Below are 15,735 nucleotides of genomic sequence, written 5' to 3' on the forward strand. Positions count from 1 at the left end.
TGGATTGACACAGTGGCTGCAGCCATGACCTCAAGCATAATGATTGTAAGGATAGCTCAGGACCGGGCAGTGTTTCGTTCTGTTGTGCATGGGGTCGCTATAAGTCGGAACTGTCTCAATGGCACCTAACAACAACATATCACCATTCTGAATACTGGCTAAAAATATTCAAATCTTTTTGAAGAATAGATTAAGATCTAAACCTTCAGAAATGAATATCCTCAACTACTGACTCTTCATGAAGAGCTTAGACACTGTCTTCAGCTATGGAGATGTGGAACTTGAACATGGAATTTAATAGGTTTGGGTTTTATTTAAGAGCATGAGAATTGGCAGTTGGGGTGAGCATCTCTTACTAAATAACACAGACCTAAAAAAAAAATTTTTTTTTCTCTTAAATCATGTCCAAAGGCCTAAATGTCTTTAGCAGAATATGTAGAAAACATGCTATTTAACTGTCATGATAACTATAAGCATATTTTTTGATGACAATATTAAGCTTTCAAACTACTACTTCAGTATGATCCAAAATAGATAATCCAAGAAAGAACTTAATTCCTAGAGTAGAATCACAATCATGTATCTTGGTTTTGTATGCTAGTCTTCAACTTTGTTCCTTTTTTTTTTGGTCTCATTGTGAAGTGCTAGGACGTAAGATAGAAGCTTAATCCAGATAACTTTAAATGGAAAAGTGTTGCCAGTAAACTCTATTAACATCTATTATGTATTAAGCTGATTGTGAATGAGTATTACTACAGTCTGGGTAATAACCAGACTGGTTCAGAACCATCTTCCTTTTCAAATAACTTACTTCTAAAGGTTGTAAATAAAATGAGGGGAAATTTTTGGAAAGCATTCCGTGATTTTTAGAGATAGCTTCTGAAGACCAGCCCTGTGATCTTGAGCACCTTAATCCCTCTCAGCCTTCAACTATGAAACGGAGAAATGGCATGTCATATACGTCAGCGAGATTACGCGAGAGCATGCACTGAGAGCCCGTGACAGAGTAATTGCCTGCCCTGTGTTAACGTGCACGAAGAGTGCATGCGAATGCACCAAATTGTTAGCACATGTTTAGCTGAGTGTCCAGCAGCTGTCACTCTCTACCTAAGTGCTGAATACCAGTACCAATTGCTATCGAGTAGACTCTGACTCAGGGTGACCCCATGTGCGTCAAAATAGAACTGCGCTCTATAGGGTTTTAACAAGCTGATTTTTGGGGGGGAAGTAGACTGCCAGGCCTTTCTTCTGAGAATCCTCTGTGTGGAGTCGAACCTTCAACCTTTCACTTAACAGCCGAGCTTGTTAACAGTTTGTGCCACTTCAGATGTCTCTGCATTCCATGATTAGGGAGTGAAAGGTAGAAGATAAAAGATTGGAGCCCACACTGAGGTGCCTTGAAAGACAGGCTTGGCAATACACTTCCAAAAAATCAGCCACTAAAAACCCTCTGAAGCAAAGTTCTACTCTTGACCTACATGAGGTCACCATGAGTTGGAATACTAATTATCAACTCCTGATTTGAGTTAGAATTTAGATACTTGAGATTAATCAGCCCTAGAAATGTTTAGCTCAGTATTTTCATCTGTGCAGAAAACAAATTTCCTGTGGAGTGAAAAGAGCTGCTCGTATCTTCTCCTTTATCACGTCAACGGACTTTCTCACAATAGGCAGCCTACTAATTACATTTGAAACTTCCAGGAACCAATTTAGCAAATGAAATAGTTTTAAAGCAGGAATATTCCTTTTACTATAAAACAATAATTTCATGATTTCTGTAATTTTTCATATAAAAAATAAAATGAAAGGTATGCTGCTCAAAAATGGAAACGAGATGAGACAAAAATCACATTTATTTCATAGCTCAAAGTGCAAATACAGCAAGTCAGTTCATAAAATTACAAGATACAGATTTAAGTACAATGAAAACTTCAAATACAAAAATGAAAGTGTAATAGCAGAAATAAAGCTCCTCGAGTTTTAGAAAATTCAAGTAACTGTGAGAACCTTTAGTCTAAAATATTCCACTTACACCAGTTCAAAAAAGCTCTAATTTACAGACGCCAGTAGTGCGCTGAATCAAAAAGAACTCCCCAAAGGGAGAATCACCTCAAATGGTCAGCTCCAGGCTACAGCAAAGTCTTCAGTACAGCTTCAGTTACTCACTGTATTAGTCTCTGTGGTTCAACCCATGATATTTTGATCCTTAGGCAAATTCAACGAAGTGTGTAAAGTTCAGTATGAGGCCAACACCACAATGAAGAGCCTTCTGAAACGGGCACTACATTTTTAAAAGAATTAAAGACCAGTTTCAACTTCTGACCTATGGCATTAAACCAGACCCACTGCCATCGAATTGATAATGACTCATAATTACCCTATAGGACAGAGTAGAACTGCCCCATGAGGTTTCCAAGGCTGTAATCTTTACGGAAGCAGATTGCCACGTCTTTCTCAGCTGGTAGGTTTGAACTGCCGACCTTTCAGGTAGTAGCCGAGCGCTTAACCATGGGGCCAGCTGATAGATTAATACTTCTTCCAGTACTTAAAACCTTTTTTTAAGGTTAACAAAATGGCATTTTAAGATTTCCTTATAAAAACCATATTTAAATGTACATTTTATTTGTACATAAATGGGACTTGTGTGTAAAGTAGAAAAAGTACCCACTAGGAAGATAAAGGTTGTTAACGTTCTTTTTATCACTATGTAGCCAACACACGCGCTTATTTCTGCTCCCAGAAGCAATGTTACTACTAGTTTCAATCCTGAAAAACGTGTATCTTCAAGAAGGTTTACAGAGAGGGTTACTCAGTCTTTTTCTCCAATTTCTTCATCTTTTCAGTGTAGGCATTAAACTGAGAGTCTGTTCCAAAAATTCTATCCCACCATGTAAAAGTCGAAGCATAGTTTCCAATGAAGTTCATGTGGTGGAAATCATGATGCCGTGAACCAGCGTAGAAAGGGATGAGGTTTAAAGGGTTGAGAGGAATATCATAACCACTGAAATAAAGTGGTAAAGATCATTAAGGAAATAAATACATCTCAAATAGGTGACATTTTCATTGATAAGCACCTACTGATTAATCCAAGTAGCACTCTACTTTGCAAGTCATTTTATTTCTGTTATGTTTACAAAAGACATAACAAGATTAAACATATCATGATTAATTAGAATATGAGTTTGCTTTCTATAGCTGGCAGAAAAGAGTCACATTTGGAGTATTTTCCTTTATTTCTGACTAAAAAATATCTAACATCTGATATCCAGTGATGCCTGCACAATAGCAGTGTGAATCACCCCAAACTTTCCCTCCTTTTGGTGAGGTGAGGGAGGGAGAAAAAGAATGAAAAATGGAATGAAAGGTAGAAGGAAAAGGAGAGTTTAATAAGTTAGTTACAATTCATCTGTAGAATATTCTCTGCCTAAGATGAGAAGGGAAACCCTGGTGGCGTAGTGGTTAAGTGCTATGGCTGCTAACCAAAGGGTCAGCAGTTTGAATCCGCCAGGCGCTCCTTGGAAACTCTATGGGGGCAGTTCTACTCTGAGTCGGAATTGACTCGATGGCATTAGGTTTGGTTTTTTTTTGGTAAGATGAGAAGCATTAATCTTGCTACTTTAGTGGTTTAAAATAATTCTTAGAATATGCCTTTAGGCATAAGCCCCAAGTCAGATGCCATGAGCATTTAATAATTTTAAAATAATAAAAAAATTAGGCTATTAGGCATTTAAAACGTCATTATATATAAATAATGTACCACAAAATATCTTCCAGTAGACAGACAAGAAGCATCTGAAATATGTACATATTACCAGTGAGTGCTTTTGTCATTAATAAAGAAAACTGCAGGGCAGAAGATATGAGAAATATTCTTCTTCAGTGAAGGCTCAACATTTCCATATTTTTTTCAAGTAAGAGACAGCTTTAGATTCATTAAAGAAGGATAACGGAATTGCTAATCTTGAATTCTGGTATTTAACCAAATTTTTAAGAAATGACAAAAATATTTTTATTTGAACATTAATCTTTCAGGGAAGGCCTTTCTAAAGGAGGCATGAAACCTAGAAGCCATAAAGGAAATGACTGACAGATTTGACTACATGAAAACTAAAAATGTTAGTACCATGAAGAAACCATCGAGAGTTAAATTCAAATGATAGGGTGAAAATACTTACAACATATACATAAAACAAACAAAGCTTATACAACCATTAGGAAAAAGACATATAACCTAATGAAAAACAGGCAAAGGACATAAAGGGGTAATTTAAAGAAGAAAAAGTAATATTGGTCAATAAACATACAAATAAATGGTTAGCCTCACTAATCACTGAGTAAATGGAGATAGAAAAACTGAAAGCTCTTTTTGTCCTATTATTGACAAACATCTACAAGTGTGTAATACCTAGGTTTGGAAGGATGCTGGGGAAAGGGAAAACATTCTCATGGTAGAAGTGCAAGTAGAAGGAACCCTTTGAGAGGGTAGTCTGGCAGGAACTATCAAAATTTTATTTGCCCAAATGACGCAAAAATATATTCTCTCGCTATAGGGTCACTACGAGTTGGAACTGACTCGATGGCACTCAACAACAACTGCAGCAGTATAAAAACGATAACAGGATAGATAGGGCAAAAGTCTACTTGTATTATAAAAATATCTGTATTACTTGAACTTCATCCAATGATTAAACCCATTGTCATCGAGTCAATTCTGACTCATAGTGACCCTAAAGGACAGAGTAGAACTGCCCCCATAGGAGTGCCTGGTGGATTCGAACTGCTGACCTTTTGGTTAGCAGCCGTAGCTCCTAACCACTATGCCACCAGGGTTTCCAACAATTAGTATCTTTTTGAAAATAAAGATATTTTATGATACCTAATCACCTGACTAGCAACCATAACTCACCTATGGACATCAATAGTTTCTATCAAACGAACGGTCACCCATGCCCAAAGAAGAATTACGTGATCACATAAAAGCACGATTCCTATAAAAAATCCAGTTCCAAGAATCAGGGTTTCCAGAGGATGTGCGTATTCAGCTTCCATCCCAAATGGAGCCTAAAACAAATAGGTGAGAATTCCTTAATACATTCAAACTTACTTATGCATACAATTTTATAAAATATTTTCTTCCTACGTGTAATAGTATATCTAGCCATACATACATAAAAATAGTAATTCTTAATAAAAATAGCCTTTCATATACACCAACATGGAACGGCATAGGGATGCTGTTAATAAAAGCTTAATAACTCTCTGTGATGGTTTAAATAAGAAATTTAACAATTGACTTGAATTCTGATTTTGATCTTTGCCAATGAATTTGCTCTAAGAAGAAAAGGCTGCTTGATTTAGTGTTAGTACACCAGGTAGTCAGGATCAACGCAGAAAATTCTGACACAGCCCATTTGTCAAGGCCAAGTCAAAGCAGTTCAAATAAAATCTAAAATCACCACCTTTAGCACCAGCCAGTAATGCAGTGAAAATGTGTGAAACGTAAGCTGGTAACTGTTTTAGAACTTTCCCCATTAAAGGGTGGTTGATTTAGGGCCCTTCTGAATGACTCTGGCATCACTGCAGCTGCTATCAAATTGTCAGATATCCAGCTGTGTGTGTCAGGATACTACTGTGGCCAAAGAAACAAGAAAACTGAACGATTTCATGTAATTTTTTGTTTTTCAGTTCTCAATTTACTATGAAATTTAGACACTAAAGAAAAGCTGTAGAACTGGGTTGTCTGTGCATATGTGTTACGTTGCTAGTAATCATGCCAAAGGAGAAAGAAAAACATCACTATTTTTAGAAATGCTTACCCAGTAAAAATAATGACATTTTATGTCTAATAAAAAAAAATGTATTAAGTACAATTCTAACATACCTGAAACTCATGATGAATTTTATGAATATATTTATATATTCTTTTGTGGTGTAAGAGTCTGTGCAGGAAATAGTGCCAGGTATCCTCAATCACGGCACAGCCAAAGCATCTTAGCAGAAGCATGTACCTTTAAGGTGAAAATACAGTAATGAGAATGAAATAATTTCTACATAAACAATTCAAACTCTTACGTGACATCACGGCTTGAGAAACTACATAAAACAAAATACCCACACTTATCAGCCTGAACTAATTGCATATATTGATCAACTTTTTCTCAAAACTACTAGATGCAAGATGGCTACATTGATACAAACTGAAGGGCACAGACCGAACATAACACCAATTCTAATTCACTTTGACACAAATTCACAGGTATGAAATCAGAGTTAAGAAACAAAATTGAAAACTTACAGGAAAAAAATAATATTGATAAAGGGCTTGAACTAAGATTAATAAATAGTAAAATCCTTTTTCCACCAAAGTGAAAGACGTAACTTAAGTGCTATAGGTAAAAAATTATTTTCTATACAAATGCACACATACCTAGAAATTCTATTATATGCTGAATATATATTACATAGGAAAAATATGTATTTATAAATTGGTTTGTCTATACTCAGGTAATATCAGGTACAGAGAGCTGAATACAAATATTACTTGATTACAAATACTTGCACTCGGATAACATATATTTGTGTTTATATAACCCACTGCCCACTGCTGTCAAGTTGATTCCGACTTATAGTGACCCTGCAGGACAGAGTAGAACTGCCCCCATTATAGGCACAATTTTTATATTCTCTCATTTCTTTCATTCATTTTAGACTTTAATGTTTTTCCTCACTATCTTTTTATACCAGTTATCTTCGGTTCAATATAAGCATGCTATGTGTATGTCATGGTGTAAAGGACGCTATGGAAACTTTCGATCCTAAAAACTGTCCTTCCAATAAAATATTACATTTTACAAAGAAAGACATAAAAATGGTAATACTTTTAGTTTCTACTATGGTTTACCTATGCGTGTTTTATTTATTTCCAAAGTTTAGATCAAACAGAACTTAATCAAATTAAAAAGAAATATACATTATGTATATTTTAATTGGAGTCCCTGGGTGAAACAAACAGTTAAGATTGCCAGTGTTAACTGAAAGGCTGGTGGTTCATGTCCACCCAGAGGTACCTTGGAAGAAAGACTTGCAATCTACTTCAGAAAAAGCAGCCATTGAAAACCCTATGGAGCACGGTTCTACTCTGACACATGTGGGGCTGCCATGAGTTGGGTCAGCTTAACTTGATGGCAACTGGTCATTGGTTTACTGTCACTGTTATCGTAACTGGTTATGGTAATAACCAATTGGTTACTGTTTATATTTTAATTGAGCAATAAACTACGATTGAGTATAAAAACCAAATTTTAACGTACATACCATCTTGGCATTTTTTCCCAGTCATAAGGAATATTGAAAAACTCTGTGAAATAATAGGTTCCGCAAATCAAAGGCAGCTGGATACAAAAGTGATTAAACAGAAGCACTTTAAAACATTTCCACTGATTTTCCAATGACTCTGGTTTATCCTGTGGAGAGAAATCAAAAATTTTAATGTTAACCTCTGCTATCAGTAGTTTAGCTTGACAATTAGAAGTGGATTCCTGATTTTTATTTAATGTTTATATGGGATTATAATTTTATGTTACTCTAAGGCCCAGGAATCACAATAACCTTCTCTTCTAAATTCTTGACAACTCTTGTGACTACTTTAACAAGGTGAAGAAACTTAATAGAGAAACCCAAGCATAAAGACTTTTCATATAAACCAAAGAAGTACTACAGAATCAATAACCCTCCAATCTTTGCTGCCCACAGATAGTTCACATCTTTTACTGTAAGTTTTAGAGAAGAAAGAATGTGTGATGGTAAGATTAGACTTAGGCCCCCCTCAGCTACTGAAGGAGCCGTACACACTAACATGGGAAGCCTTTATTACAGAGGTAAACAGATGCTTCTGGTCATTTTGTGACTCATTCCAAGAAAGTACAGGCAAATCCTGGGTTATGAATGACATCTGTTCCTAACTCTTTCTTTAAGATGAATTTGTAGGTAAGTCAGAACAGGTACATGTGGTTCTTATTCACCATCAGCTAGTCAAATGTTTGTCTTAATATATACTATATATTTTACCCTTCAATGCGTATGAAAGACTTAAGAAACACTTCCAAACCAAGCAGTATTTTCATGAGTGTCACAAAGTAGTGCCTGCATTTGTTATTACCAACCATTGTACTTAACTCAAATTTCTAATATTAGAGGCTTAAACGCAGTCTGTTCTTAAGCACGAGTTGTTTGTAAGCTGGAAGTTCGTAACCCAAGGATTGCCTATAAGTGCATGTTTGTTCATATACAGCGACAGGATTATAAATTCTCGGGCTGAGGAACTTCAGAGACGTGTCCTGTGATTCCAAAAGGTGAGCTACTGCCTAGAGATGATCGACTTCACAGATCAATGTCAGAATGTGAAAAGTGAGACCAATGTGGTGAAGTGTTCATAAAACCTCACCGGAATGCTGATTTGCTTAGCAAGCCATATAATAAAACTAAATTTGTTCAACTTATAGGGCTATACTTAGACTTTTTTGGTGATGGGAAAATAAAAAAGTGCTTTTTAAAATTCAGAATGCTGCCAAATCAATTTTTTAACTGAACCACAACATCCAAATGTGGAATGTGCATCAACAGAGGCCCAAAGAGGTCCACCACCTTGCCCAGGATCACACTGGCAGTTCTTAGCAGAACTTGGTCTAACTAAAATCTAGGTCTCTAGACCCAGTTTGATTTTTGAAATGAAGAATTATTTTTCCCGACAGGAATAGGAAAACATTGAACTTGGAATCAATCTGGAGGCTCAGGTTCCAACCCCAAGGCCACCACTAAGCCGTTAACTAGCTCTGTGATGAGTATAACTCAGTTTCCTGGGCAATAACATGAGGGGTTTAGACAAGATATTTATAATTGTCCTTCTACTTCTGTTTCGAGTATTATCTGAGGCCTCTCCTCCAGACCTCCGGTCTGTGATTGGGAACAAAATAAACTGAAGACTCAGGCTTGAGCTAACGAAGGCACTGTTTCCTACAGAAACTCCTGGCTAGACCTGATACCCACGCAGCTACAGAATTATCATGGAAAGTAACCAACTATAGATAGTAAAATCGTAGTATACTGTCTGAAGTATACATAAATTAGTTAAAGACAGCGAATAATAAAAAAGTCACACCTAACACACCTAAATATATTTTACTTCTTTATACATAACTGGGTTCTGACATGAAGGAATCCCTTTATTAAGGCCATCAACTTTTAAATCCCTTTACATTGTGAAAACTTGTACTGATTTACCACCACAATTTATTTCAGTATCAAAAAAGCTCAAAGTATGGACTTTAAGGTCGTGAAGCTCAAAAGATATGCTGAGCATAGACTTAAATACATACTACACAGCTTTTCAATCTCTGATGCTTCTGATATCAGATTTTAAACAACCAGTTGTAACCAACTAGCATACTGTTTTCGCCTTTCTTTTGCCGCATTTTATTTTAAAGCCACTCACATACTCTTAATGAAAAAAGGTCGTCCCCCCTCTGACCAATGAGGCCTCTGCAGCACGGAACGCCCATAAGGACAGGGAAGAAGGGAAAGGACATTTCTGTCTACCTTGTCATGTAACCAGTCAGCCCTATACATAAACAACAGGTGACACCTGGCCGCCTAAAGACACATTAGAAACTAGACATCCAAACTGAACTGTTTTTTGTAGCAGGCCTTTTCATAAAAATCATTTTTGGAACTTCAGTGTCCTTAATTTAGAGTGACAGGAGACTCTCTTTGGGACACCACTCTTTTTATTCCTTCCTCTTGAGAGTCCACATCACCTCGCCTCCTGTACCATCACTGTAGAGGCTCGATGTCAGCACTTGCTTAAAGTGAGACTCACTGGGAGAGGCTGTGAAGCTGACAGACTGACAGGAGGGCCTGTGCGCGCTGACTGGCCCCCGGATGTTTCCTCAGTGAGTGCAAATTACTTTCCAGTGATGAACGCTCTTGATATGCCTACTTTCTAGCAACACTTGGAGCCCCTGAGTTTTAGTTTGGCATGAATTTTTAGAAAGGTAAACAGGAAGCATTTGAAATATCATGGGTTTACCAAATGCTGATAAATAATAAATGAATTCTGATGCTTTCCTGGAAATCATGTCAAGCTCATTAGCATACACACTAGCAGAGTTTGCTGTGTTCCCTATGTTTATAATCGAGAAGGGGCATTTTGTATACCTCAACACTTGTCATATACATACTGGGCTCCTAAGAAATATTTAGTGCATTGAATCAAATACCTAGGAACTAGGAGCATCACCTCCTTATTAGGGACGACATGACTGCTGCACAACTAACTACCCACCATATATTTAGGGGGAAAACACAACTTTCATAACCCTGGTCAGGGTCTTATTGTATTAACATACACTTAGCTTTGCTAGGATACCAGGGGATTGGGTAAACTGTAATAATACCCACAGATTCCCATTTTTTTTCCTTCTAGCTAGGTTAAAGACTAAAATTTATGAACCCAAGTTAGATAGCTATCTTATCTACTTTAAGTCCAATTTAACAAACTATTCTGAGACTTTATCAATGGTGATATAGGGTTGTGCTGTCCAGTGCAGTAGCCACTAGCAAACCACACCTTGTAAACATTTTATATATGGCTAGTCTGAATTGAGATGGAATGTAAGAGTCACACACACACACACACACACACACACACACACACACACACTAGATTTCAAAGACTTAAGATGAGAATAATAATGTAAAATATATCTTGAAGAAAAAAACTTTAAAACCAACCAAACTCATTGCTGTTGAGTTGATTCTGACTCATAGTGACCCTACAGGACAGAGTAGAACTGCCTCATAGGGATTCTAAGGAGTGCCTCGTGGATTCAAACTGCCAATCTTTTGGTTTGCAGCCATAGCTCTTAACCAATACACCACCAGAGATCTCTCAAAACAAAGTTATATTCCATTTAAACATATTCAACAACACTAATGATAATATTCCTTTTAAAGTCCATGGCACTCACCTTCTGAATTTTGTACTTTTTCATGTAAGGTATAAATTGAAACAAAAATCCAGGTAAACAGAACAGGAAATAAAGAGCCTCATGAACTATGAGGGACCCCCATGTCGCAATCTGGAACTTTGTGTAATTATTCAACATATAATTCCAAGCATTTTTAAATGGTTCTTGCAGGGGATTCTCTGGTAGGAGTGAATCTACGTACTCCACAGCCAAGGATGCTGAACTAAAGATGCTGACATTTTCATTTGCTGCCATTTTCCAAATCTCTGTGGGCAGCCTTAAAATTCTGTAAAAATAAATAAATGAGGTAAAAATGACATTTCAATAGTTAAAAAAGAATGTAGCTTCTGATAATTTTAAAAATAACAACTACTAGAGGAGTACCAATTTTTCAGATCCCAAATGTGATTAAAACAAAAAATCATAGATGTCATCACCTCCATTTCTGGATCTTGATTTAAAAGCCACATATACTTTCAAAAGCATTATCTACAAGAATGACGGTGGATAATGAATTTTGAATTTAAAGGGACTTTAAGTGTGGTTTCCATGGAAGAAACTTCTAATTTCAATGAATACTAATTGAGTTTAAAAGTGTCATTTAAAACCACAAGAACCTATAAGGAAAAAATGCCAAACTTGCTATATTAGAATTAAGTACTTCTACCTGGGGAATAAAAAGACAGCCATAAACAAAATAAAAATTCAAATGACAAACTAGGAAAATATGTCAAAGGGCTTATGAAAAAAAGGCTACACAGTGTGCTTTAGAGAAAAAGGACAAAATCCCTATAAAAAAACAACAAAGGTCATTCACAGGCAGTTCACAGATAAATAAATGCAAATGGTCACTAAACAAGTAAGAAACTCAACTTCACAAAACAAGGAAATGCAGCCTAAAAGAGGAATTTCTTTTTACCTGAGTAGCAAATCTTTGAAAGTTTAGCAATGCCCAATATCCAGTACTGGTATGGCTGCGGGGAGAAAGGCTTCATCACACATTGCTGATGGGGGATAAAATTACATAACGGGGAAAATTCACAACTAACAATGAATGACCCAGTAATTTCCTCTCAAGTGTACAAAGACGCATGCTAAGACTAAAGGAGGCATTGTTTGTAACAGCAAAAATAAAGAGAAGGAAAGAAAAACAAAACCTAAATAGGCAAGCCCAACAACAAGGGAGGAAATTAGGGAAAGTCCTTCCATATAAATAATGATACAGCCATTTAAAAGAATGTGAAAAATGTATGTTCTACATATAAAGATGTCTAAGATACAGTGTTAAGTGAAATAGCAAGTTGTAGAATAATATGTAAAGCAACAGCCCCACTTATGTTTTTATGAAAGGATATTTTATTTATGCACTTACAGGCACAGGTATGTACAGACACACACAGAAACTGAAAAAGAAAAAAAAAATGGAGGGATAAAAAGGGAACAATTTAGAGCGGTGACCCCTAGGAAGAGATTAAGAGGTGTGTGTTTGTGTATGTGTGTAGGAGGAGGGTTATGGAGGACAAGAGAAAAATTTCACTTTCCATTTTATACCATCTGTACCATTTTAATTTTTTTAACAAGCATGTTTTAGCAACATATTAAATAAACTTAATAGTCTACAAATTAAAAAAAACACAAATAATGTCACCTCTCAAAAATGTTCAGTGCTGTATCTAATTTATGAATTATGATGGACCACTCTAAAAATAAATATTTCAAAGCCTCAGGGAGTCCTCGATAGTGCTTAAAATGCACCTTTCTCCTCTATCCCCCTACTGACCCCTCATCCCATTCCTCAGAGAGGATGCTGGGAAGCTTAGCCAACTTCCTCAGGTCTCTGGATTAACTTTGCATCCTTATTCATCTGTCCCGCTCATTCTGAAATGACTTACATAAGGAGGCTATAGTTTTACATCACGTGACACTCCACCCTCAAGATCTCCCTTTGTTCATTTATCCTCTCCTCTAAGACTGATGTCTCCCATATCTGGCCTTACCTCATCAATATATCGTCCTTCGCTTATCTTTTCTCACTTTCATCTTTCCCTCTTCACAAGCCTATCCCTTCAAGTCTAAAAATGCACTCGAATTTTCATTTCTTAAGAAAAGCTTCCCTGATCTTTATTACCTCTCCCCCCAACCCCATCCCATTTCTCTTTCTTTGAACCAGCCAGCTTCTGTCTCAAAGGAGAGATCTACACAAAGTCTCTAACTGCGTAACTCCCAACCACACAACTCACTGCAACTGCAATTGGGTTTCTATTCCCAACACTGCAAGGAATTTAGTATTACTAAAATCACCAAGGATCACCTGCCAAATAAAAAAAAAATTCTCTCCGCTTATTTTACTTCACTCATCTGCAAGATTTGACACTTCTCTTCTTCAAATGTTCTCCTTCCTTGGTTCTTGAAATTCACATGTATTCACTCCAACATTTATTTAATTTGTGCTTACTACCACCACTGCACTGTCTGCTACCCTCACCCCTGACTTCACAGAACATAAACTCTAATGAGGAATATAAAGTAACCAAACCAAAAGTATGTGATAAAAGCACTAAAGGGAGAATTACAGAGTGCAAAAGGAGCTCTGGTGGCACAGTGGTTAAGAGTTATGGCTGCTAACCAAAAGGTCTGCAGTTCAAATCCACCAGCTGCTCCTTGGAAACCCTATAGAGCAGGTGTACTCTGTCCTCTGAGGTCAGTCCGAATCGGCTCGATGGCATGGGGTTTTATGAGAACACAGGAGCCCTGAAGGCGCAGTGGTTAAGAGCTCAGCTGCTAACCAAAAGGCAGGCAGCTCAAATTCATCAGCTGCTTGGAAACCATATAGGGCAGTTCTACTCTATCCTATAGGGTCGCTATGAGTTGGAATTGACTTGAGGGCAACAGGTTTTGGTTTCTGGATGAGAACACAGTGGGCTAGGAAGAAGTTTCTAGAGGATGCTATCTAAACAGAGACCTGAAGCAAGAGGGAGAGGTGATCAGATTAAAAAGAGGTAAAGTAGGATTTGTGATGTTAGGACGGCTATGGTAATTGTTTCAGCTAGAGGATGAGCAGGTCCAAAAACTCAACCAGGAGATAAGAAAGGATACAGCACTTTATGATTCTGTATGTCTGTGGTATAGACCTGGAGAAGACTGGAGAAATGAGGCTAGAAAGTTTCTTATCTGTGCCCTCCTTACTCCCCTCTAACTATTCCAGATTTCCTTGAGTGATCTTAACCACTTTTCTGTTTTAAAAATATGCTGATGTGTCTCCATCTCTATTTCTAACCCTCTCCCTTAAGCGCCAGATTCTGAGTATCCAGCAGTCTACTGGCCTTCTCCAGTTAGACGGCTCAGAGGCATGTCAAACTCAACATGTCCAAACGATTGAAAAACTGCTCCTCTCAATTCCTGTCCTAATAATTTCTGCCTTCTTTAGTTCCTAACTTGTTGAACTGCATCATCATCTACTTGGTCATCTCAGGCAGAATGTTCTGAAATGTTAAAAAGAATGAGCCGCCCTCCCCCACTCCGTCCCCTATCTCTGCTTCCTCCATTAGAAGCCTTCAAACTCTCACATAACTTAGAGATGTTTCATTTAATTGAGATGCAGGAGCTTGGTCTCCATACACAAGGGAAAAAGGGGATAGAGAGTTGCCAACTGAACGAAGTCAAAAATAGGAATTAAAGAGAAAAGCAGAGGAGGGGAAAAAAAACAAAAACTCTCCCAAGAGTGACTTTTCGTTTTCTCTGTTGTGGGCAGCCTAACAGACTGGGAGCTATCAAAGAAGTCTGGACAACCTGCTCTGGCTAAGCTGATCCTCAGAAATAAGAACTGTAGTTATTTGTGGATTCCCTTTGTGTACTGTCTGCCAGTGTCTGTCCTTTGACATTTTATCTTAGGTAGTCCAGATTGCACACGTTCCCTCACCTGCATTAGTCGCCCTGCCTCCAAGATTGTATTTCTCAAAACGTACCTCTAGAAAACCACCAAAAAACGATTTTTTTTTTTTTTGGTTACCTCTAGGAAGCAATGCCTGATCTATCTAAACAGCAGAGTTAACCCCCTTCTTCAGACCCCAAAGTCCACGGCAGTGTTTCCCCTGCGGATAAAGACGAAGCTCCTCCCTGATTCCCGAGACGCCCAGCCAGAGTTCCCCTCGCCTCTCGTCAGCTTGCACTTCACATTCTCACGATATTAGACCGCTCACTGTTCCTGCTGCTTCGTTTATCTCTGCCAATGAAAACATCTTTCCCTCACCGGTAACGTCCTTCTACCCAACTCCTATCCATCCTGCAGCAACCTTCTTTCAGAGGTCCTCCCCAACCCCACTCCCCGAAACGCACATAGCAAATGACCTTATCTCCCCTGTAGTAATTTTGTTTTTGTAAAACTTTCACCATTCTATCACTGTGCTGTGCCCATCTTCTAATATACCTCTTCTCCCCATGACTGTAAACTCTTAAAGGGTCCTATTTCGTCACTTAAGCGTTTTAGCCTTTTTCATCCGTTTCTTTCTCATCTAGCATGCCTCCCTCCCACCCGCCGAGCACAGGCTCCGAACCCTCCCGCTTCCCTCTTCCTCGCGCACAGACACTTGCCCGGCCGCCTCACCTGGACTTTTTCGTGGAGACTGACGGCCACCGGCACCTGAATTTTGTCAGGTGCTTTGACCTTAAAACCTGCTTTTCCGTGCTGGTGGGTGGAGCCGAGTTAGGCGAG

General features: G+C 37.9%; 1 protein-coding gene across 2 annotated transcripts; it reads right to left on the minus strand.

Moving 5' to 3' along the window:
* Positions 1-1,852: 1,852 nt before the first annotated feature.
* On the minus strand, positions 1,853-15,735 carry LOC126064694 (methylsterol monooxygenase 1). 2 transcript variants are annotated; one of them, XM_049863913.1, is made up of 6 exons: positions 15,628-15,735; positions 11,025-11,310; positions 7,315-7,463; positions 5,882-6,008; positions 4,907-5,061; positions 1,853-3,001 (listed from the first exon to the last, which is right to left on the minus strand). In XM_049863913.1, the coding sequence occupies exons 2-6, from the start codon at positions 11,277-11,279 to the stop codon at positions 2,806-2,808; spliced, it is 882 nt and encodes a 293-aa protein (XP_049719870.1). In that variant the 5' UTR covers positions 11,280-11,310; positions 15,628-15,735; the 3' UTR covers positions 1,853-2,805. The 2 variants fall into 2 exon arrangements, with proteins under 2 accessions (XP_049719870.1, XP_049719871.1); XM_049863914.1 differs by lacking the exon at positions 11,025-11,310 and having other exon boundaries at positions 15,628-15,720.

This window comes from Elephas maximus, chromosome 21 (genome assembly GCF_024166365.1).
Source record: "Elephas maximus indicus isolate mEleMax1 chromosome 21, mEleMax1 primary haplotype, whole genome shotgun sequence".
Classification (NCBI taxonomy): Eukaryota; Metazoa; Chordata; class Mammalia; order Proboscidea; family Elephantidae; genus Elephas; species Elephas maximus.